Here is a 24,425-nt window from a genome sequence, read left to right as displayed (position 1 = left end):
ACTGTTGGGGCACATGGCGGCTTGCACCTATGTGGTGAGGCTTGCTCGCCTCAAACTCAGACCCCTGCAGGGTTGGTTGGCCTCTGTATACGCTCCGGCCAGGCACTCCCTCAGATGGGTAGTCACTGTCCCAGCTCCGGTCCTGATGTCATTAAATTGGTGGACGAACCCAACGGAGGTCTTGAGAGGTGTTCCCTTTACAGATTTGACACCCTCCATAACCCTGATTACAGATGCTTCGGATGTGGGTTGGGGGCCCACATGAGCAGAGACCTCAGCACGCAGAGCCTCTGGTCAACACAGGAACAACAGCTCCATATCAATGTACGGGAGCTCCGAGTGGTCCATCTGGCCTGCAAGGTGTTCCTCAGATTTCTAAAGGGGCAGGTAGTACAGGTCATGACAGACAACACAGCTGCCATGTTTTATATAAACAGGCAAGGGGGGGCTCGCTCATCGGCCCTCTGCCAGGAAGCGACGCAGCTGTGGGACCTTGCGGTGAGACACAACTTTCATTTGTCTGCCTCTCACCTCCCTGGGGTCAGGAACGGCGAGGCAGACCGCCTCCGCAGGTCGTTCTCACCCCGCCACGACTGGTCACTGCACTGGGAGGTGACAACTTTTCTTTTCCACAAGTGGGGTGTTCCCCAACTGGATCTATTTGCGTCGGCATGGAACAAGAAGTGCCCGAGGTTTTGCTCCCTCCGGGGGCGCGACCCGAACTCCATCTCCGACGCTTTTCTCATACCGTGGACGGGGACTCTAATGTATGCCTTTCCCCCCGTCCCGCTACTCCCCAAAGTACTCTTGAAAATAAAGAGAGACAGAGCCAATGTCATCCTCATTGCACCAGCGTGGCCGAGGCAACACTGGTACAGCCTGCTGTTGGACCTCTCTACAGCCATGCCTATACCGCTCCCGAAACGCTATGATCTGCTCTCCCAGGACCGGGGTCGCCTGCTGCACCCGGACCTGGACTCCCTACACCTGACAGCATGGAGACTTTGTGGTTGATGGAGGGAGAGAGGGCCTGTTCGGCGCAGGTCCAGTTAGTCTTACTGGGTAGCAGAAAACCATCTACCCAGGTAGTGTACAAGGCTAAATGGAAGCGTTTCACTGTTTGGGCGGCCTCCAGGGGTGTCCCGCCCAGTTGTTCACCCATACAGGCGATTCTTGAGTACCTGCTCCACTTAAAGTCGCTGGGCCTGGCATTGGCCTCCCTCAGGGTACACCTAGAGGCCATTTCGGCCTTCCACGAACCGCTGGAAGGAAGGTCGATCTTCTCACACCCTATGTCCATTAGGTTCCTCAAGGGGGTAGAGAGGCTATATCCGCAGGTCCGTGACCCGGTGCCTCTGTGGGGTCTAAACTTAGTCCTCTCCATGCTGACAGGACCCCCTTCGAGCCTATGGCTACATGCCCTTTGCTTGTCCTGTCCTGGAAGGTAGCCTTCCTCGTGGCCATTACATCGGCTAGGAGGGTTTCCGAAATAAGAGCACTAACCTTGGAACCTCCATACACGGTCTTCTATAGTGATAAAGTACGACTGAGACCCCACCCAGCATTTTTACCTAAGGTGGTGTCTCAGTTCCACTATAACCAGCATATCTTCCTCCCCGTGTTCTTTCCCAAACCACACGGTTCGGAGGAGGAACGGAGATGGCACTCGCTGGACGTCAGAAGAGCCCTGGCCTTCTACATTGAGCGGACCAAGCCGTTCCGGAAGTCAACGCAGCTGTTTGTGGCAGTGGCGGACCGGATGAAGGGCTCACCTGTCTCCACCCAGCGCGTCTCCACCCAGCGCATCTCCACCTGGATCACCGCGTGTATTAAAACCTGCTACGAGCTGGCGAAGGTGCGACTCCCAGGACCAGTCACCGCACATTCCACCAGAGCCCAGGCCTCATCCGCGGCCTTTCTGGAACGAGTGCCCCTGCAGGACATCTGCAGAGCAGCGACCTGGTCATCGGTACACACCTTTACGTCCCACTACGCCATCGTGCAGCAGGCAAGAGAGGACGCAAGCGTGGGCAGAGCCGTGTTCAGAAGGGCTGCTCGCCAGTGACTCCTACCCACCTCCAAGGTACGGCTAATTAATCACCTATGTTGGAATGCATATGAGCAATCACTCGAAGAGAGAAAACAAGGTTACTTACCAGTAACTGTTGTTCTTCGAGATGTGTTGCTCATTTCCATTCCAAACCCACCCTCCGTCCCCGCTGTCGGAGTCGGCAGAAAGAAGGGACTGGGGACCCGCGGGGTCGGCGGCACCATATATACCGCGACATGAGCACGGCACTCCAGGGGGCGCCGGAGCCGACCCTGCGGGGGTTGCTAGGGCAAAAAGCTTCCGGAGACTCGTGCACGGGGCGCGCACTCACCTATGTTGGAATGGATATGAGCAACACATCTCGAAGAACAACAGTTACTGGTAAGTAACCTTGTTTTTCAGAGGAAGATGTAAAAATGCCACAGTAGGCAGATGTAGAATAACGTATCCCCCACATTGTGTCACTCTGGTCTCTAATAGTGATTGGCTTAAATCTTGAAACAGGAGGTTTATATCTCTTCCAAATTTGCTATCAATTGTAACAACTTGGGATATTTTTGTTATCCATACAAATTCCATGACTTTTTGAATCTTGCTAAATTCTTGGTCTCTACTTCCTCTGGCAGTAAATTTCAGAGTCTTGTTCAATGTTGTGTGAAAAAGTGTTCCCACTTTCTCCAGGGGAGCAGAGTTAAGCCAATGCTGAGCGCTTTGAAAATCCCACCCAAAAACACAGCCTGGTATAATTATGCAGTTCATGAACAGAGTTGACAGTTTAGTAAGATGTTTATTCAGATGTGCATATTGAATAATAAAAATAAGCTTTGCCTGAAGTTAGTATTTTTTAACTGTGTGAAAGAATTTCCTGTGTAGCTTCCTTTTTCTGAGCTTTTTTGCAGAGCTGGACAAAAATTTTCTGAGGGCAACAGTTCTCTATCAGACAATGCTGATTCAGTAGAATTGAAAGTTTTGATGGAAACTAGGCAGCCAGCCACTTCCACTTCCTGGCAGAGAGGGTGGAATTGAACCTGGGTCTCTCTCCCACATTCCAAGCAGGTGCGCTAACCCATGGGTCTAAAGTCATAGAGTGGGCACCTCCTCCACCTGCCGGATTTTGAAGAGGAGCCAATACAGCAAGCAGCTTCTGAGCACACCTACCTGCTTGTGCCCTGCAGGTGACATAAGCAGCTGAATGCCTGTCGCCCCCGGGTTCTTGGATTGCCCTGGGGCTTAGGTCAGAGAGAGGCATCTGGACACATAGAGTGAGGCAGCAGTGCACATGCCCAGAGGTAGGAATGTAGGTACGTAGGGAACTTTTTGCAGTGAAAAACAGTCACCAACAGGGTCAGCAGATGTTTTGTGGACCTCAGTGGAGCCAAAACTGAGACTTAGATGCCTAAACCAGGGACTCAGACATCTAAGTCTGGGGTTTAGGTGCATAAGTACTTTCGTGGATCCCACCCTGTGTGTTTGTTCTTTTTTTTAAAGGAACACAAATCTTTCTCTGATTTCCTATTCAATCCTTCCCTTTACTGAGCCTTGCATCAGAAAAACCAGTAGATTGCTCCACTTGCTCTGTAAAAAGAGCCAAATGTGGTCCATGGCAAAAAAATCTGGCAGATCTGGGATTTCACAAGGGCCGCTAATGCTCAACGTTTATCATTGAACAAGCTAAATGGATACAAAAGCTACATGGAGAAGGATATACTGTGTGAATGATACCAAACTACCCTCCTCCTTCCCTGAGGAGGAGTTGTCAATACCAGGTAAATGCACCTTCATGTATATATCACTGCCATCAATCATGCTTCTTGGTAGACCAATAGCATTGCCTGAGGATATGTTGACACTTAAAACGCTATAGTGGCACAGCTGCGGTAGCGTTTCAATAGAGAGACTCGCTACGGCAACGAGAGGGTATCAACTGTCACTGTAGTTAAGCCACCTCCTTGGCTGAAAGCAGCTACATCAACAGAAAAATTCTTCCATTGACATAGGGCTATCTACACCAGGGGTTAGGTCGGCCCAGCTACTTCCCACAGCGCAGTGGATTTTTCACACCCCTGAGAGACATAACTATGCTGCTGTAAGTTTCCAGTGTAGACCAGCCCTCAGACTTCTTAGGGTGTGAATACAGGTGCTTTGTTGTTCATTGCTAAACATGCCTGAGGGCAGTTGCAGAACTCATTAACAAAAGCTGTGGCTGGCATTCACATTACTCTCCCTAGAATCCTACAGCATCTGCTTAGTTAGGGTAAAATCCAACCTTTCTTCCCACTCCCATTACTTGGCCTTTTTATGTGCATTTGTAGAAGATGAATGGAATTTATTCCTCCCAACCCTGGGCCAGTCCTGGGCCTGCAGTCTTTCTGTCTTTTGCATCAGGGTTCTTGGTGACTGGATCTGAAGCAAAATCATTTGGCATTTTCCTTCATGGTCTCTGTGTCACTCAATTTGGACCCAACACAGATCTCCTGTGTGGATCCTGCCCCTCCTGTCATGTGGTTTCAGTGATGTGGACAGGCTTGTTAGGGGCTTATTCACATGAGTGAAATCTGCTCATAGTGAAAAGTGAATAAAAATTACTGTAAGCGCTTGCAATTCCAGTATGCATTCTACAACGCACATTTCCGAAGGGCTGTGCTATGGAACCATGAATAAGGCAGCAAAAGCTGCAGAAAGTGCCTCCAGAGCTGAATTAGCCAGACCCATTAATAGACTTGGATAATGGAGCAGAGAGTAGGCAGGTGACACTAAGAGGGAAGGGGTTGTAAGCATGTTAAAGGAGAGGATTAGAATTCAAAAGGACCTTGGCACATTGGAGAATTGGGCTGAAATCAGCAAGATTAAATTCAATCAAGATAAGTGCAAAGTACTTCACATAGGAAGGAAAAATCAAACACACAGCTACAAAATGGGGAATCTCTGGCTAGGTGGAAGTACCACTGACCACGATCTGAAGATTACAGTGGATCACTAATTGAATGAATGAGCAATGTGATGCAGTTGTGAAAAAGGCTAATGGCATTTTGGGGTTATATTAACAGGAGTGCCATATGTAAGACCCTAGGTAATTGTTCACTCTAGTCAACACTGGTGTGGCCTCAGCTAGAGAACTGTGTCCAATGCTGGGTGCTACACATTAGGAAAGATGTGGACAAATTGCAGAGTCCAGAGGAGAGCAACAAAAATGATAAATTCAGAAAACCTGACCCTATGAGGAAAAGTTACAAAAACTGGGCATGTTTGTTAGTCTTGAGAAAAGGCTGAGGGGAGACCTTATAACAGTCTTCAAATACGTTAAGGGCTGTTGCAAAGAGGACTGTTGTTCTCCATGTTCACTGAAGGCAGGACAAGAAGTAATGGTCTTAATCTGCAGCAAGGGAGATTTAGGTTAGATACTAGGAAAACCTTCTGTCTATTAGGGTAGTTAAACTCTGGAATAGGCTTCCAAGGGAGGCAGTGGAATCCCTATCTTGGGAGGTTTTTAAGAATAGGTTGGACAAACACCTGTCAGGGATGGTCTAGGTTTATGTGGTCCTGCCTCAGCACAGAGGGCTGGACTTGATGACTTCTCATGGTCCCTTCCAGCCCTACGTTTCTATGATTCATACATACCACTCTATTAAACATCTTGCTGCCTTCCGCTCCTGCCCTCCCAGTTGCAGATGTTGAGATCCTTCCCCTGTGGAATCCTACTGGTACCGCCACATATTTTTAGATTTGTTGTCGAAGTCGTGCCCAATCTAGGGTTTTTCAGAATAATAATGGCCAAGGGGTGGAGTTTGATCAGTTTCCATTGGGTCAGACAATAATGGAAAAAATGTCTGATCTCGTCCAAGTTGTGAATATGCAACAGTCTCCACTACTGGAGATACACCCCTTGGAAAATGTTGTGCCACAAAATCCTAATGTATCTGCATCTTGGGAAGAGTTCTCACTTATACATTAACTGGCTCTTGAACTCCAGCCATCGTGGAATTTTTCCATTTTAGTCCCTTCGTCTTCTGACTGCATGTGTGCACATTTGGGCTGGAGATATCACTTTCCCAAGCTAGCTAGCATCATAGCTGCTGCCTAAGATGAGCCAAGGGAGATGTTACATATTGGCTCTAGCTCACAGCACAGCTGTGATGTTCAAGCAATGCAAACAAGACGCAGTTTTCAAGATTATAGAGATCTTACCTCTTCCAGCAGTGCATGATGGGCAGAACTCCACCTCGCAGGGCCTAATTTTAATGTATTTTTGTCATTAACATATAGGTAATGGGAGCTATCTAAACTATGTAAGAAACTAGTTAGAGCTTTGGTGGTTATACTGCTCCTTCAACCATTCTGTGTGGAGCAAGATTCTGTGGCTCTCAAACAAGGTATAATTCTATTCTAATTTATTTTATTTTAATGTCCACATTTATCCGGTTTTTCATTCCATCCCTTTCACTGCTTCTAGAACTTCTTGGACTGCCTTTGAATTTTTCCAGGTTGTTTACTGATATCAGAGAACAAACATTTTCAGGGAAAAAGAAAATGGAACTGCAATTTCTGCATCTCTGACTTTCCAGGGTATGACCTTGAGATGTCATTACTTGTTCATCTAAAACCCCAGAACAGAATTGTTTTAAGTCACTTAACTGCCCCTATTGCATTTTAGAGACAAGGTAGATGAGATAGTATCTTTTATTGGACCAACTTTTGTTGATGAGAGAGACACGCTTTTGAGCTAACCAGACTCTTCTTCAGGTCACAAAGGTCTGTTGCTCAAAAGTTTGCCTCTCTCACCAACAAAAGTTGGTGTTGTAAATTATATTACCTCACCCACCATGTGTCTCTAATATCCTGGGACCAACATGGCTACGACAACATGGCATACATCTATTGCCTTTTGACAGTTTTGAGCTAATTAAACTAGGGGAAGTACTAACAGGATCTCCTTCCATCTTCTTACAATTTGTCACCTTGCATGAGTGTAGAATAATAATGGAAACATGGTATAGATTAGTTTTGGGATTTGTGTACAGATTATGGCACCTACTGAACATTCTGGACTCTCCCAAATGCTTGCGGTTAGCACTCCAGCGCTGGATTTGTCATAGCATGACTTCAAAATGGAAAGACATATACTTACGATGTTCTGGGCCTGGATTTAACAGTTTATGGGAATTTGCCATTTACTTGAGGGGGCGGTGGGAGGGTTGTCTGAGGATACTAGCATGTAGGAAATGTATAGTTTACTTTTCCACTAATCTTATCTTCCCAAACCTGTTAGTTTATTCAAACCTAGGATCCTTCTGAAACTACTGACAGCTCAGACTATTCCATCTGGGACCGAAACCAGACAGTAGGGGTGAGATCATGGCCCCATTTAGATCAATTGATTTCACCCTTGGAATATATTTTTGAAGTAAATAGGAAAGGGCAGGAATCCTCAAAGCTAAAGAAGCATATAGCCACTGCTAGTCAGGAAAGGCAGCGTGGTGATATCATGAAGGTTGTGTTATTACATAGGCAAACCAAATACAAGTTAGAGGAAGTGTAATGTGAGGCAAAACAGTCATCCTTGTAATTCCCAAATTTCATTTTATATTGGACATTTGTCATTTTGCTAATCAGTTATATTGTACACAATGGTATTAAAATTTTGGGGAAGCTACTGAATTTTTAAAAATCTAAATTCAATTCACTTCAAATAGAGAGGATATTTTTCCAGCACTATAGAGAAGTAAGGACAAAACAATTACTATCACCCAGGTAACAAGACTGAAAATAGACGCAATATTACTCAGCTTACCAACCACCCCCTGGAGTTCTAACGCAAATGCAAATCTGTTCCGTTTAAATCACAGCAGCAGCCTGAGTTTCCACTGCTTTGTGTGCATATTTCTACAGGGAATAAAATATGTAGAGACATGGCTTCACCAGGCTTATATCCCAGAGCAATGGGAACTGAAGTAAGTGACTCATGACTGCAAGATGACAGCATGTGACGTGCAACACATATACAGGGCGAACTGCTGAGAGATACAGTTTATGGCTAAGAGTTTTATTCTTAGTGCCAGGAAAGGACTTGCTCTTTTGCAGGTCCTAGTAGGCATGATAATACAAATGTATTTAGTCTAGTATCTTTCATATAAACTCTCCCAAAATTATTTTCTGGGTTAAATGATACAAGATAGGTAACAAGGTATATATGGATGTAAATTACAGAAAACAATGGGATTAAAAAAAACGAACAAAATGCCTAAAAGCCCCCATTCCCCTGAAAACACAGCTTCGTCATGAAACTGTAATGACCACACACCACGCTGGGTTGCATTGTGCTGCACTGCACTGTCGCTGCTTGTGGCTCTGAAAGGCAGAGATTTTGTTCACTGTTAGAAAAATGTACCTGTTAGCTACGGGCCGTGTACAGTTAACCTTTCATCTAAATAGCAATGGCAAGGCATCATACAGTGAATAAACTAAAAGCGATTAGTTTAAAAAAAAAAGGGGGGGGAAAGTTATTTTTCCACTGCTTTGCTAGTAGATCTAAGCACAATAGGATTCAATCCTGAATTCAGCTAATATAAAAAGCTCAGGGCCAGACCCTCAGCAGATGGAAAACAGTGTAGGTCTTTTGGTTTCCATGTAATCATGCAGATTTACTCCAGTAGATTTCTGCTTTCCTTCTGTTCACTTTAACTTTTTAGTTAAATATCCATAGGGGACAAAAACATGTAGAAGGCAGGAGCAATTGGACTGCCATGGCTTATGGTAACAGGAAAAGTGGTATTACATGAGTAAGGAATGTACATCTTAGAATACACGCAGTGAGACATTTTTGGGTTTTCTTTGAATGGAAGGATATTTCTAGCCTCATTTCTGGAGGAGGTCAGTCTCAGATCTGTAGAACATCAAAACTCTGGACTGTGTTCAGTTTGCACTTCAGGTATTTTAACCTAATGTCATCATTTCCCTGGCTCTCTTCATGGCATTCAGCCTTCTGGGCCCAGACTTCTTGCATATATTGCTCATGGGAATTGTCCCATTTACTTCCGTTGGGTGACTCTCAGAAAGGTTTCAAGATCAGGTCTTACATTTCACGATTAGGATACATTGCATAGTCTTCTCCCTCAGGCTACTTTAAAGGCTGCTCTGTGAAATGACCAGGTTGGCTGCCAAAGAGGAATAAAATTGTTCACTATATAACTAATGAGTATTAGTCCTGCGTTGTGGCTGATCTCCTAAAGTAGCATTTGCCCAGGGATTGCAGGGATCCACTTTTGGGGGGACATGCAGTTGAACACCAAACATTAGCCTTTGATTTTCATTGAATACTGAGCACACATGATCAATGATCTTGTGATCAGTACATTTTTCAGCTGGCTAGACTACTGTTGCTACCAGTAAATAGCTTCATGTGGCACACAGTGGCTGATTTTACACTTACAAAATTTAACTTTTTTGTGTATAAAACCTATGCCACCTACAATTGTATCCCAAAAATATCAACACTCTTGTACACTCTTGAGCCCTGTCCACACTAAAAACAGTCAGGTTGGCAGAACTGGTTACAATTCCCTGAGGACAATTAAAACTCTGTTTACATTTGTAATGTAAATGTCTTTTAATGATCTCCCTGAGCTGTACTATGTGCCAGAGCCCTGTTTTACTAGTTATACAGGTCTATAATGGGTTAGTGAAATCTCACACCCTGGACAGTAGCAGAGTGTGGCAGGGTTCTTCACATTGCCTCACACATGTGCCCCAACTCGGACCTGGGTAAAAGAGAAATTCAGGTTCCAACCCATTCAGTCATTGGCCTCTCTCTTGAGAATTCCAACTAGAAAACCAGTTAGCACCATAGCTGAGACATCCAGAGGAATATCAAATGGTAACTTTTGATCACTAACGGACCTAGGCTGGATTTGAACTGGAGTCACAAAAGCACTGATACATTCTGTAGCCCATTACTAAACCCCTGATCCATAGATGATGCTGTCTGGCTGAGGGGTGACCATTTATATTATTGATATCAATATTGCAAAATTACAACAAATCTTGCAAAATATGTCATGTAAGGTATCATTGGGAAAGTTATGATTTACTGAATATGATAAGATCATCTATATGCGTGTATCATCTTTGTATTATAAGCCATTAAGAGGTGTGATATTTCTGTATCTAAAACTTGTGCTGTGCTACTAGGTGACACCCCTATCAGAGTAGCACCAGCACTGTCCAGCCTGATTGAGTGCCAAGTAAGGCCCTTCAGCTATACAATGAGCCCTGGAAGAGAAGCCAGGGGCTACACCCATGAGTCATCAGGACATATGGAAACATGCCTGTGAAGAGAGAACTTAAAGTTCTTTTCCCTGCACAAGCTGTGGGCTTGTGTTTGAAACAGGCCACATGGCAAAAGGACATAAAATGCAGCTGCACCATCTCCATTTTGTCTTCATTCCTGCTTCCTGTTCCTACCTCTGGATCAACTACTTTATATCCAAAGCTTTGAAACAAAGGACTGAGACCCATCCGGATACTGGATGTACTCCAGAGGAACTGTACAAGTCTGGAAACTCCAATACAGCTAAGAATCTGATATATATGGACTTTGAAGTCATTTGTATGTATCTGATTGCTTTGATCATTTAACATCTCTCATCTTGTTTGTTTCTTTGCTTTTATAATACACTTTTACTTTTAGTTACTAAAGGATTGGCTGGCAGCGTGGCATTTTGGGTAAGATCCTAACTAATATTGATCTGGTAATGTGGCTGACCCTTTGAGGATCAGGAGAACATTCTGATAAAGTGAATAGAGTTTTAAATAACTTGTTTCTTTACTGGACCTACTTGCTGATTGGGATCCAGGGACTGAGCAATAAAGGGAGCGGTATATTTCTTTTTTGCGGCTTCTTGATAACCATTGTGGGAAATCAGGAGCACTGTTTGTGACTGGCTGGGGAATCTAACTTCAGTGTTAGCCACCAGTTCTGGGAGAATCTGCTCTCCTTTTGCAGCCTGACCTAGGCATTTTCAGGGGGGCTATCTTAGGCACATACAGGTCACACCATACACTCTCTTAAAAATATTAAAAATAACTTGTCAGTGTTCTTTTAAAGTGGACTTCAAAACTGAGGCTCGTGTTTAAAAACATGATCCTGCAGAGTACTGAAGTCAATAGGAAGCGGGCACACTCAGTTGCTTGCAGGACTGGGCCCTGAATGGTAGGCTTTTTTTTCCATAATTTACCCTCTGTTCCAGGGACCCCTTATCTGAACCTGGTTTAAAGAAAGTTAAGACATCTATAAATGTTATTCAGTGCACGATAATCACTATTGCAGTCAATATGGGTTTAAGTACATCAGTAATTCTTCAGACCTCTTCCTTGACAGTTCCTGACAATATTATTTATTTTTAATACTGGTCCAATGGGAATTCTGATTGAACAGAAGATTTAATGAGGCCTAATAAGTAACACACTGCTTGAACTTTTACATAGCAAATCTTCATTATGTACTGCACAAATCCGCCTTAAATGACCAACAAAATTAATGTCTTAGCAGACATGGACTTCTAATTAAGAGGGTGAGGGTGTACTCACTTGGAGCCCAATTCTGCCACCTTAAGGGCTTGTCTAGATTAGAAAAAATTATTGGAGTTAGCCAACGCATTTTAGCTCACCAGGTTGGGTGCAGAGGTGCAGAGTTTGGGTATCAATTACTAGAGGTATTTTGACTTTGGACCTCCAGGTGCATGGGTCGTGGAGAGGGTGCTTAGGACTGGTTTCTACATGTCTTTTTTGGAGGCGCAGCATTTGCTCCCCCCAACAAATCACCTTAAACTGCCAGCTGGTGCACAGAGACATGCAGAGCCCTGCATACACACACTCACTCCCTTAGCAGGGGCTCTGACACATCTAATGATACTGTAATCCCCTTGCTCACCAGGAGTGCAAGCAGTAGTTTGCTAGCTGCATCTGAACAGGTGTGTGAGCCTTGTTCCTGTCTGGCGCACCTGCGCTAGAGGCTGACATAATTTGGCACAAAATCCAAGGAGGGACATTACAAGTGTGATGTCTGCTTTACTTTCCTGGGGAGAGGAACTGGTTTAATGAGAACACAAGGCTCACATTGGCAGTTGTTGAAAGGGCAGTCAGAAATGCCAGAACCACTTACTGATGGCTCCTTTCGAATGCCCATGAAGAGGAAATAATTATTGGAGGGAGACACACCATACAGCAGGTGCTTGAAGTCTCTAGAGCAAAAATGTTAATGTCAATGCACAGTTATGTTAATATACACTCAGGCTCTCCTACATGTATTACTGTACTACAGGAGGCATTTTCTTGAGTTCCTCCAAAAAAGGGGTATGTGCTCACACACACCCCCACCCGATGAGGCTAGAACAATGCATGCAACCACCTCACATTCTGGGCGTGAGGAAGTGCAATAGAATAAAGTACTCCTATCACTTTCCCGGCAGTAGGATGGCAGAAACAATGTTCTTTTTCAGAATCTACGGGGCTTTTGAAAACAAATCAAATCTTAATATTACACAAACTCAAAAGAAATTATCAGTATTTCTTTAAATAATTACTCCACGAGGCTTGCTTCTAAATTGTAACAAACCAGAGAAAAGCAGCAAAGAATCAGATGACATGAAGAGATATTAAATTAACTCAGAATTTCAGAGCAGTCGTATGCTGTTGGTAAACTCTTCAGTTGTAATTTGTTTTTTCCCCTGTATCAAAATGTACTATCTCAATTACACTATTCCCACAGTGATTTATGTGTATGCTCGCTCCTGGAGTGCAAGTCATTTTCATTTCGGTTTGTGGGGTTTTACGTGTGCATGTAGAGGCGAATATGCCCTTTATGGTGTTACCCAAATAACAAATATTACAGGATCTTATTAGGGGATAAGGCAACAAGCCGCATTTATTGTGAACACAGAAACTTGGTAAATAGTATTAAAGAAAAGAAAAGTATCAACACTGTAATAACATTAATATTGTGCTTTACTTAGTGAAATAGCATTAATAATAATGTAAACACTAGGAAAACAGTATTAACATTATATCAATACTACAATTACAGAGACACATGTTTCAATTGATGCTTTCATTCACACACACACAGACGGACATGCATACACAGACAGGGAGACAGACAAACATACATAGGGATCTTCCAGATGTCATAGTTACCAGCCTCTTGGTGCTCATGATAGTCACTGGCCAGGTGACTAGAGCATGAGGATGAGGAGCAAGGTTCTGCCGATGCGCATCGGTGCTGATGGGATGTTGTAGACCCGAACCTCCAGCCTTCATCTTCTTGTCCCATTTTATAGGGAAAGGACCTCATGTAAGTCTATGGGTTTTGCATTGTCATGCTGCAACTGCATTCTTGGCGTGATCCTTAATCACCCACATTGTTGCAAGCCTGATCAGATTTTGTCCTTTGAAATGGGCTGGCTCCAAAGTTATCAGGGTGGGTTCCTCTTCGGCCATTTGATCATCTTTGCTTCTTTCTTCTTCCCTCAAGCGTTTTAGGTGAGGCTGGTGTTTTCTTCATGTCTGTTTCGATATCCCTTACTCAGACCAATTGTTCAATCACTCTTTTTGTCTACACCCAACTCAATTGCTCAGCCATTCACACTTCAATCACTCAGGGCCAACTCCTAGCTGAAGAACTTACATATTATTTTTAGAGCAAACCTTATTTCATTTTTGACAGTGTCTTTCACAATTAGATAGATACATTACATTGCACAGTGTGTCTTTTGTACTTAGAATAGGATTTTTACAAATATATGGGAAGCAGGTAAAATTAACAGATAAACTGGCCAGTGGACATAGTACAGACATTTACAAATAATCTTAAAATTATAAAAAGTGCAGACAGACTTGAATTAACATTTAAAAGGGTAGAACAGTAAGAGTCAGTTTGAGGTTTTAGCTTTTGATTCAGACTGATGTGCCTTTTGGTAGGAAAGGGGGGGTGTTTGTGGCTCTGTTCTTACATATATTTCAAAAACAAGATTTTGGCCAACAATGGCAGAGCTTTGGATTCTCAGAAATATTCCATGTTTTGTTGCAGTTACCTGAAAACCGTAACGCTAGTATTTGCTAGCTCTTCCTTGTCCTCTTTATTTTGCTATATACTTTTCAGGTTGATTGGGGTTTGGCTATAAAGCTGTTTGTGAGATGTTTGAGGCAGACTTCAGAATAGCAAACACTACAAAACTGCTTTGCACTATTCCCTTCTGTTCTAAAGAACATTACTGCAAACCCAAAACCTCAGCCACTGCCTCCTAAAGTTCAGGAAACACATGTACAACTGGAGACCTGATTGTTAAATATGAAATATAAAGCAAATGTCAAACCTCCTTCATGCTGTGTGTTTGGGTGTGCAAATAGTTGTTGTTTTTTATACATATGTGCATATCTACAGAATGCGTTATATGTTGTTTGGTTGAACATATAACACGGGGGGCGCATATCACATGCAATGTGATATTACATGATTGCATATTTGTTTCTATACAGGGTCACTGTATGTGCATGAGCATGTAGCACGTTTTATGTGTGTGTATATATAGTGTGAGTGTATGTCCTGTGTAGCTGTGCATGTTGTATGAAACTGTTACTTTCTGTGGACATATTATAGGCGAGGCTGGTAGAATCGCCTCTTATTAAAGTTGTCCGACATTTCCCATTATAGAACCCTGTTTTCAGTAACTTTGCCAAACTTTAATGCTTTTTGGAAAATTTCAGCAAAAACGGGTAAGTTGATTCCAAGAATGAGACTAGGGGAACATACGTTATTTTGCTCAAGTTAAAAAATTCTGGTGACCTTTTTATTTGAAAAGCTTTCGTACCCCCCATGCTGTGGAGCAGGAATTTGAAAATTGGCCGGGAGGAGCTTAAGTCTTTGTGTTGCCTTTTGCCATACCTGTGAAAATCTGCCCAAGTTTCCCCAAGTTATTAGCCTTTGAAAAATTGCAGTTTGCACATGTTCAGTAGAGACTTATCAGAGGTTTGTGGCTAAATTCCCTGAAGATTCCATCCATATCCGGCATGTTACAATCTGGGGTTTTCCCTGTAACTGCATCTCTCGCCTGCTGTAGGCTAAGCTGGGTCCAGGTCCAGGTCCAGCTCCAACTACCTGCACTGACAGCAGGGAGCCTCTCTGTCCTGTGCTCAAAATGACTCCCTGCTGGGCTCAGGCAGTATGGAGAAGAAAGCTGCCTGTTTCAAATGCAGAGAGGACAACAGCCAGACCTGCCGGGGGAGGGAGAGGAGTAGAATAAAAAAAGGAGCCTGCGGGGTAAAGGGTGTGTGTGTGTAAACTGGAACTGGAGGCTGGCAAGAAGTGGGAGAGGGAAGCTGGGATTGAAATTTAAGGTGTGGGGGAGAATGGGACTGGCTGAGCCAGGAGAATGGGAGCCGGTGGTTGTGGGGAGAAACTGAAATCAGATGAGAAGCTGCGGGGGAGATGGGTCAGAGGATCAGTGAGGCATGGGGGGGGGAGAAGGTGAGGAGGAAGGAGAGACAAAGTTAATGAGAAGCCAGAGTACAGGGGTAAGAAATGGAACTAGCTGGGCAAAAAGATGGGGACAAGGAACCAGTGAGGAGGAGACTGAGATTGGACAAGGAGTCTGGGGAGGGAGACTGGGGCTGAGATCCGGTGGAGATAGAGAATATTGGTAGAAGGGAGGTGACTGGAGGCCAGGGTGGGAAACAGAGACAAATCAGATGAGGAGCCAGGAGTGATTGAACTGGGACTGGCTGGGCCAGAAGACTGGGGACCAGGAGGAGCTGGGAGGGAAGCAAGGAGACTGAGCTGGATAAGACGTCTGAGGAGTGGAGACTGGAAGTGACTGGATGAGGAGAATGTAACTAGGATGAGGAGCCATAAGAGGGGAAGGGGAGAAGAATCCATGCCCATTAGAGTACGCTCCCCTCTAGAGCCTGCAAGGGAACCTATGATTCCTGAGTTTCATCTTTCCTGTGCTATAAGTAAATATGTGTGAAATTCACTGGCAAAGTGTCCCATCCTGCTCCAGCGCTAGTCCACATAGAGGATGACAACCTCCTACTGCTGTCAGTTACTCTATTAACTCAAGTAACAGAGGACTGTGTGGTGGATCAGAAGGGTCTAACTCTGCTGATGACCCATGTGGGTGTTGATATGATACCTCGAGATAGAATTTTTTTTGTGGGGGCGGGGTTTCAGTTTGCTTATTTTTTAAAAAACCTATGAAATGATACACACATTCACATACAGGCAGGAGGCCTAGAGCTAGCCAACCCTGTTCCATCAGCCCCAGCTGTGCTGCTAATTAACTGTCATTTTAGTCATGAAGGTTAGAGTTAAGATCAGGTGACAGCCTGAGACAGCTGAGCTTCATAAAAAGACAGTTTGGAGGAAGAACCATAGGGGGATAAGAGGGTTCTGTAGAAGAGTAAGCAGGAGCAGGAAAAGTAGTCTGGGAGTCAGTACTCTTCCAGAATCTGGAAGATTGAAAAATAGCCAAGCGCAGCAAGAGCAGAGGAATTGCAGGGCAGCACACTGAGAAATCAGAGCAAAGTCAGGAATGTAGCAGAGGAGAGTTGCCTGCTGACTTCTTAGAATCAGAGAGTTGGATAAAGAAGGCAGAGTCCTGTGGGACTCTAGAAAGGGCTAGGAGTGACTTATTTTGATTTTTGTACTTCGTGGATTGTTTTCTTAACAAATGCAAGGAATCCAAGGAAGGGAGCTATTGGCCTTTGTGGATTATTTCTGGGAACCCGCTGAAAGGACAATGAGGTAGTGCACACTATTACATGCACATGTGTTAAAATAACACTAAAACTGCAAAGTTAAGCACTCAAAAGTTAGGAAATGCTAAACTGAAGGTTGATTGTGCAACTTTAATTCATCCTTCTTGTATGGTATTCTATTTCCATAGGACTTCTGCCTCCATCAGTGTACAGGATGGAGCTACTCTAAAGATGAATGAGGGCTGTGTAGTGAAAGGGAATGTTGTCTATAAGATCCCTGCTTCATTTGTAGCAGAGCTTGGAAGGAATGCAGTCAGTGAGGCAGAGAAAGAAAGGAAGGCCTTGTGGTTAAAGGCAGTTGAATATTGTCCTGGTTAATTAGTCTGTCTTCCTGTGCTACAGAGTTCCTATGTGATGCTAGTCAAATCACTTAAACCAAATTTTTCACAGGTGCTTGCTAATCATGTGTTCATGTTTTGAGTGCCTGATTTGAGAGCATGGGGTGTGATTTGCATAAGAGTTGGAAACTCATAGATACTAATGAAGTCCAGGGAAACTGCTTTTAATACATAAAGTGCTATATAATGCTAAGTAAGCTGAAATATCAGGTTGTGGGCACCCAAAATTAGTGGATACTTATCTTAATCTCTGTTCCCCATCTGTAAAATGGGAATTATAATACTAATTCACTGCATAGGGGTGTTGTAAAAATAAATTGTTTGAAGCACTTAGATGCTATAATGAGGAATGCCCCAAGAAAGCCCATGAGGAAATCAATAATTCTGTTTCCACTGCAGTATTTGTTCAGGCCTTATTTACTGCACTCTAATCAATGAGGATAAAACAAAATATCTAGTAATGTGTCATTAAGTGAGCATTGTGCACTGAATGAGGCAAGGGTCCCTATGATGAAATGTACCCCTGTATTCACACCTTACTACTGTAGTATCTTTGTATGAAGTATGCCTTGTGAGGTATCATTTGAAAACTCAAACTTGCTGATGAGTATTGTCCTGATAAAATGTGTGCAACACTGTAAGTGAAGCTAAAATTGCACTGTATGGTGGTATGAACATGTTCCAAACTGAGGCTGGCAAACAGGTCTGTCTCAAACAAATGAATGTGTGCTCTGTTTAATTTGCACGTAAGCAGTAAACAGAGTCATCAAGCAGGAAGGGAAACTCAAACAGGTGAGGAAAAATCAACAGAGAACATCCTTCCCAAATAGACTACTTTTCTCCTAGTAGGCAGCTAGAAATGTTTTTCAAGAGGGGGACTGATACTATAAAAAGGAGGGACAAACATCCCCAGGCACTCCTCTCCTCTGTCTATTGATTCACTGCACCTGAAGGGACAAAGTATGCAGCTGCTGAGCTAGGGGAGGGGTCCTCGTCTAAAAGGTTTGGTCACTAAGATTGCTGAAAGCATGTGGTGAGAGAACTTTGCTTTGAATTGAACGTAGTTTGTTAGGCGCCAGTAGTGTTTCATCTTCATTTTTCTTGTAGCTATTTAAAATCTTGTATTCATTTAAAATCTTTGTAGCTAATGTACTTATTTTATTTTATATAATCCAGTGTGTTTGAATTGGAGTGTTTGGGGAAACTCCATCTGCGGTGGCAAGTTGTGTGCATAGTATTTCCATTAAAGAAAAAATGGACTTTATATTGTTTAGCAGAAAGCTGGGTGGTACAGGACATGCTTATAGGGGGAAATCTAGGAGTAGAAGTGTGTTGGGGTCACACTGCAATATAGCTAAGGCTGTTAAGAGCCAACACGCACATCCCCACACAGGTTGGAGTGACTTAGATGCTGCAGGCTGTGTGTGATCAGGCCAAGCTGGAGGCTACAGCCACAAAGCATTGTAAAGGGCACTGCACATCACAGGACAGTGATGACAGCTACTCATTAGTATGGCTTGTACCCTGATATGTCCCAGTCCCATGGGGAAAAAATAACATGATCATGTAACTAAAGACTATATCATAATGCAGACACACAACACGGCTGAATTAAGGGTGTACAGGCAATCTTAATTCTGATATTTCCTAACTTTTGAGTGCTTGATTTTGCAACTTTAAAGTTTTAATGTAGTTTTGTGTGTGTGTGATATATATATTGTGCACACTGTGTAATTGGGAAGTACGGGTGAGCGTATGGAGTTTTTGTGTAGTGTCAATGGGTGAATTTTGCATGTGTAATTTTGTTGTGCATAAATACAACCTTCTGACTAAAACTATATGACAGTATAATTCAGTTCCATCTACTAGATGGGAATGAAGTCTCAAGCTTGAAGCCTGCTTAAATAGCTAGCTGAGATAAAATTTCATTGCATAGCTGTAGGTATATGCTTTCTAAACACATCTGGGTACTGAGAAAATCCATCAGCAATGGCTGCACAGCAGATCTTGAACACTTCTCTTCCTACTTAACATATAGAAAAAGTACGGGAAGTTGAGTTTTCTCTCTGAGGCAAAGCAGCAATGGTTTTCTCAATTACAGAGCACTAGAGGATCAAATGATAAATTCAAACAGAATCCACTCCTACATGATGTTAACCAAGGCCTCAATACCATTAACTCCTGACCTGAGGAGCAATTCTCTCCACAACTGAACATATCTAAAACACTGAACCAAGAGCTAAAGTATCAAAGCAGGGTGCATTTGGCAGAAAGAACATGTTAAACTGCTACAGCTCCCTGCACAAATCATCATACATCATTGCAAAATGTGAAAAACTATGGTAGGCTCTTACCAAACACAGAATTTGTGAGCACAAACTACAGCTGGAAGCTGAAAACCATAAAGTGCAATGCAAACCCAAACACAACAACTGTGCAATGGACATGGCAGAAAAGGGAGGGGGGGAGAGAGAGAGAGGGAGACATTTTCCACTCCTTTGTTCAAAGTACAAAGTAGTATGAGACAAATGTTAATAGAATTGTAGGACTGGAAGGGACCTTGCGAGGTCATCTAGTCCAGCCCCCTGCACTTAGGCCAGGATGAAGCATTGCCTCAAATTATCAGAAATAAGACTTTCATTTAAAATGCTGACTAAAACTGCACATTGTTGGAGAAAGATGAGGCAGCTGAGATGATTTCATGCTATGAAGCAATTTTTGACTGAACCAGGAATGGTCAATAGTGACATATGGACAGAGGATTAAATTCACAAACATTCTGTGAAGTTTGTCCTGGACTGTGGGTTAATATATTATGTATCTCTGATAGACACAAGATTTTGATCTTTACTCTTTGTCCCTATTCTTGTAGCTGGTTATGCCAATAAAATATCATTTAACTCAATTAAAAATTGCATTATATGTGCCATGTATGGGTAGTGTCATGGTGCACTGTGCTTGTTGTACAATACACCCTGTGGTACATGTTGTGTATGTATTATATCAGTGGCTGAATTGTCCATGGGGTGGGTGGGTGTGTATTACATGCTCTGTGCGCATGGGGAGAAGTGGCTATAGTATGGGTGGGAGAGTGGGATGGGTGCATGATGTAGTTCTGGTTCTCACTCTTTGGTGCTGGAGCAGTGTGTTGAGAGCATGCATGTCAGTGGGTGGCTTTGCCTTGGTGTCCATCAGAGGTGTCAGTGGGTGCACTGAATGGCACTGTGTGTCTCAGTGCCCAGCTCTCGAACTTACCATGCTGCTGAGGAATGTGGGATGTCTAGGGAGTCAGTAGGTGCACTGTGGTATGTGTGTGAGTGGCTGCCTCAGTGGGTGGACAATAGTGGTGGCAGTATGGGGTGAGTGGGTAGGTGATGGTTAGGGGCTGTCAGAAGATGCACTGTGTCTGGGAGAGTGTTGGGGGAGGGCCTGCAGTGGGTGGGTATTGAGAGCTAATTGTTGGTGTACAGTCTGCTAGCTGGGTGTGCAAGTGCACAGGGTGCTGGGGAGCAGCTCGGATGTTGGAGGTGGCAGTGTTTGCTTTATGTGGTGAGTGCAGAGGGAAAGATGGGGGAGTGTATGTGGAAAGGGGGGGCAATATGAAGAGCAGGGTAGTGGGTGAGTGTTGTGCAGGGATTGGCAATGGATACACTGTATGATGTATAAGGGATGGTGTGTGTGGAGGTTGTACTGTGGGAAGGGGGCAAGTGTGTGTGTCTCCAACACCGCAATTTCCTGCCATGTCAGTGGGAGACCTTATTTAATTAAGTGTAAGTAGCTTAGCAGTCTGTTGTATTACATGATTTGTGTATTATTGTGGGCCAGGATGGCATGTAACCTCTCAAGTGGGAGGTGAATGCAAATTCTCTCCATCTGATTCTACAAAAACCCCTGCCCTTTGAAGGAGGGGCCCATAGTCTGCTGATTACCTGTTCCTGGAATCTCTCAAGATCAAAGGCCCAGGCTGTACACAGGAAAGACTGAACTCTTCATGGGGATGCTTGTTCTGAGCTAAGGGGCTGTTAGGAACTTGTAACCACAGAAAAACCCTTTAGTGGGGATTGAGGGACTGACTCCTACCAGAGCCCTTATTGGAGTTGGGTAAGCTGATGAGCATGAGTGCACGTTCTTTTATTGTTGTCTCTGTAATGCTTATACCTTAAGAATAAATGTGCTTGCTGGGGCATATCACAGTGTAGGCAGGGAATTGTACAACCTCGAAGATCAGGTAGGAGATGCAGGTCTCTGTCTAAGAGAGGTGACAGCCGAGGAGCACAAAGCCTCAGGTGGGTGTCCTCAAGGGATAAGGGGAAAATACAGGGGCAGGGGCCCTGAACTGACAGGTGGCACTGAATGTTACAGGAGAGGCATGGTGTGTGTGGGCTGGTGATGCAATGGGCATGTGAGGGTGACATACTGTACATACCGTGTGTGGTCTGTGTGTGCTCAGCGCAATGTTGAGTGGGAGTGGCTGGTGTGATGGGGTGGCACTGGGGGTATGTGTGTGGTGTGCTCAGTGGGTGTGTTATAAAGAAGGTGATACTGGCTGTGTGGAGGTGGGCAAAGTGCTATCTGTGCAGGGTGCAGCATTGTGTATGGGGTGTGTTCACTGGTTGGGACTGTGCTTACTCAGTGGCACTGTGGGGGTGGGGGGCGCACTGGGGGGTGAGTGGTGTATGTGCCATGTGTGCACTGGCTGTCCGGGGGAGGGATGTGTGCCTGCCGTGGGTAGCACTGTGTGTGTGTGTGTGTGTGTGTGTGCACGCGCTGTGGGTGGCATTGGATGGAGGCCTGCGCTGTTGGCACTGTGTGGGTGCGTGTGCGCACGCAACGAAGGTGGCACTGGTTGCGGGTGCAATGAATGGGGTGCGCGTGTGTGTGTGTGTGCGCGCGAGCGCGCGCAGGGGGCGGCCCGCAGTGGGCAGCAGGTGACACGAGCTGTGCGTGAGGCGGGCCTGGCTGCAGTGGGTGGCACTAGGCCCGTGGGGGCCGGCCGGGGATGACAGCGGGGGCAGGGAACGTGCCCCGCGAGTGCGAGTGCGGGTGCAGGGGGGTGGCGGCGCGGCGGGGGTGCGGGTGCCTTTAAATGGCGCTGGCGGCGGCTCGGAGCGGGAGTCGCTGCTGCCGCGTGTCGCTCGCACTCCGGCGCCGCCGCCGCCGCCAGGCTGGCTGATGTAAGCCGGGGCTTTTAGGTGTCGGCGCCGATCGCCTGACTCTTCCGGCGGGGCTCGGCCGGCCCCGCTCTCCCGTGTCCGGGGCCGCGGCGGGATGGAGGCGGCGGCGGCGGAGGCGCAGTGCCGGGTGCTCTCCATCCAGAGCCATGTCGTGCGCGGCTACGTGGGCAACCGGGCGGCGACCTTCCCCCTGCAGGTGAGCGAGCGCGCGAGCGGGGCGGCCGGGACGTGGGCACTGGACACCCTGCCTTGCCTTGCCTTGCCCTGCCTGCAGCGCCCCGGCACACAGCGCGCCCCGGGCGGCTCCGGCGGGGATCGCTCGCTCCGGCTGGAGCCGGCCGCCGGCGGCCCCCGAGCGAGGGAGGGAGGGAGGGAGGAAGGAGGCTGCCCCGGCTCGGTGCTTTGCCGCTGCGAGGCGGGCGCGGCGCTGATGCCCGGGCAGGGAAAGCTCCGGGGTGCGTGCGCCGCCGGGCTCGCCCGGTGTGTTGACTCTGATTGTGTGTGTGTGTGTGTGTGTGTGTGTGAGCTGTTCTCTGTTACTCGTGCGTGAATCTTAGCCAGTCTCCATTGATCCTAACCCAGCGGGTATGTTTCAGTAGCCAGCTGTTCCTTGTGCTTGGGCGAAGGGGTTTAAAACAGGATCCTTTTTTTTATTTTATAATCCTCACGAGTATACTGGGTGCCGTACCAATTTTATCTTGTAAATGGGGTATAATTTAAAAAAAAAAAAAAACAACCCCAACAACCCTGGAGTTAAATACTGTGGTAGATGGGTTTAAAAAGGGGCTGGAGATGCATTTGACTCCGTTCATTCATTAACTGAAAAAAGCTTAGTGTGCAAGCACGTGACAAACACTGACTACCCTATTTTAGAAAGCATACTTAATCAGATACGTTTCATGCACTCCTCATTCCTGCTGGTTCAGGGAGCCCTGGTCACCCCCTGTGAAGCGTTACACATTAGTCCTATGCATTATGGATTTTTTTTCTCCCTGGTCAAAGTATCCTGTATTGGCCACTGCTGAAGGCAGGAAGCCAGATTTGATGGACCAAGAATCTGAGGTGCTACATGGCAAATTCTATGTACTTGTAACTATATATGAATCACAATAAAATAAATTTAAGTGTAATGAAGTCATAAAGAAATTGTAACAGACTAAAAGGAGCATAGTCCTGATTTTGGGCAGAATAATATAAGGAATGATGTTCCTTTAATTACACATGGGGGCAGGCTGAGGTTTAGTCTGGTGATAGCTTTTGTCTTGTGGCTTACCTGCAGGCCTGGGAGTTGAATACGTGGGTTCTAACCCAGCTATACCAGACTTCCTTTATGATCTCGGACAAATCATTTGACCTCTGTGTGTGTCAGTTTTCTCATCAGTAAAATGGGGCTATAACCCATCATTATTTCAGTGGGTTATGATGTTAACTTTAATGCTTACAAAATGCTTTTGGACAGATGGCACTGAAGTATTTTAATTTAAAAAATACCTATTGATGTAGCAGTGGATGCTATTTACAGAAATCATACATTGTAATTTTTTTAAAAAAAAAGTTACTCAGTGCATGGCATGTGATGAAAGCTATTGCTGGAGGGAGCTACTACACCTGTGGGCTACCCCCAGAACCATAACAAGAACTGTTTGTGGAGAACCCCTAATAAATACGCCTATCATCATGTTTGAAGGCTGGGCAAATCCAGACTGGTGGAACACTAAGGAGAGCAAGTTGCTGTAGTGATGTTTGCGTATCTTGTTAGTCATCAGAACTGTAAAATGGAATTATAATCTTAAAAACCCCTTATTTAATATTTCACAGGGAGAAATATTTCACGTCAGGCTTGGGGATTTGTTCTGTTGGTGTCTGAAATGTTACATCTAGTTACATTTTTATTGAGAACTCATGTCAATGGATCCACTGAAAACCTGCTGTAAGTGTTGACAGCAACTTGGATCTGCAGATAGACTAAGAGTTCTCATCCCAGTCTTTCGGATCTGCTTTGTTAAACTTGGTCGTCTTATCCCACCTTCTTACGTAAGGGACTTGTAATGAGGTTTC

General features: G+C 44.9%; 1 protein-coding gene across 1 annotated transcript in view; it reads left to right on the top strand.

The window, feature by feature from the left end:
- Positions 1-22,238: 22,238 nt before the first annotated feature.
- Positions 22,239-24,425, top strand: part of PDXK (pyridoxal kinase) — a 70,455-nt gene continuing 68,268 nt past the window's right edge. Inside the window, exon 1 of the mRNA XM_067545173.1 lies at positions 22,239-22,563. Coding sequence (XP_067401274.1) covers positions 22,462-22,563 — 102 coding nt within the window. The 5' untranslated portion in view covers positions 22,239-22,461. The remainder of the gene's footprint in view (positions 22,564-24,425) is intronic.

Source organism: Emydura macquarii, unplaced genomic scaffold (assembly GCF_026122565.2).
Source record: "Emydura macquarii macquarii isolate MOO-44397 ecotype Brisbane River unplaced genomic scaffold, CSIRO-AGI_Emac_v2 contig_1043, whole genome shotgun sequence".
Taxonomy (NCBI): Eukaryota; Metazoa; Chordata; order Testudines; family Chelidae; genus Emydura; species Emydura macquarii.
The sequence above is the reverse complement of the archived record's forward strand: the minus strand, read 5'-3'. Positions and strand labels throughout refer to the sequence as shown.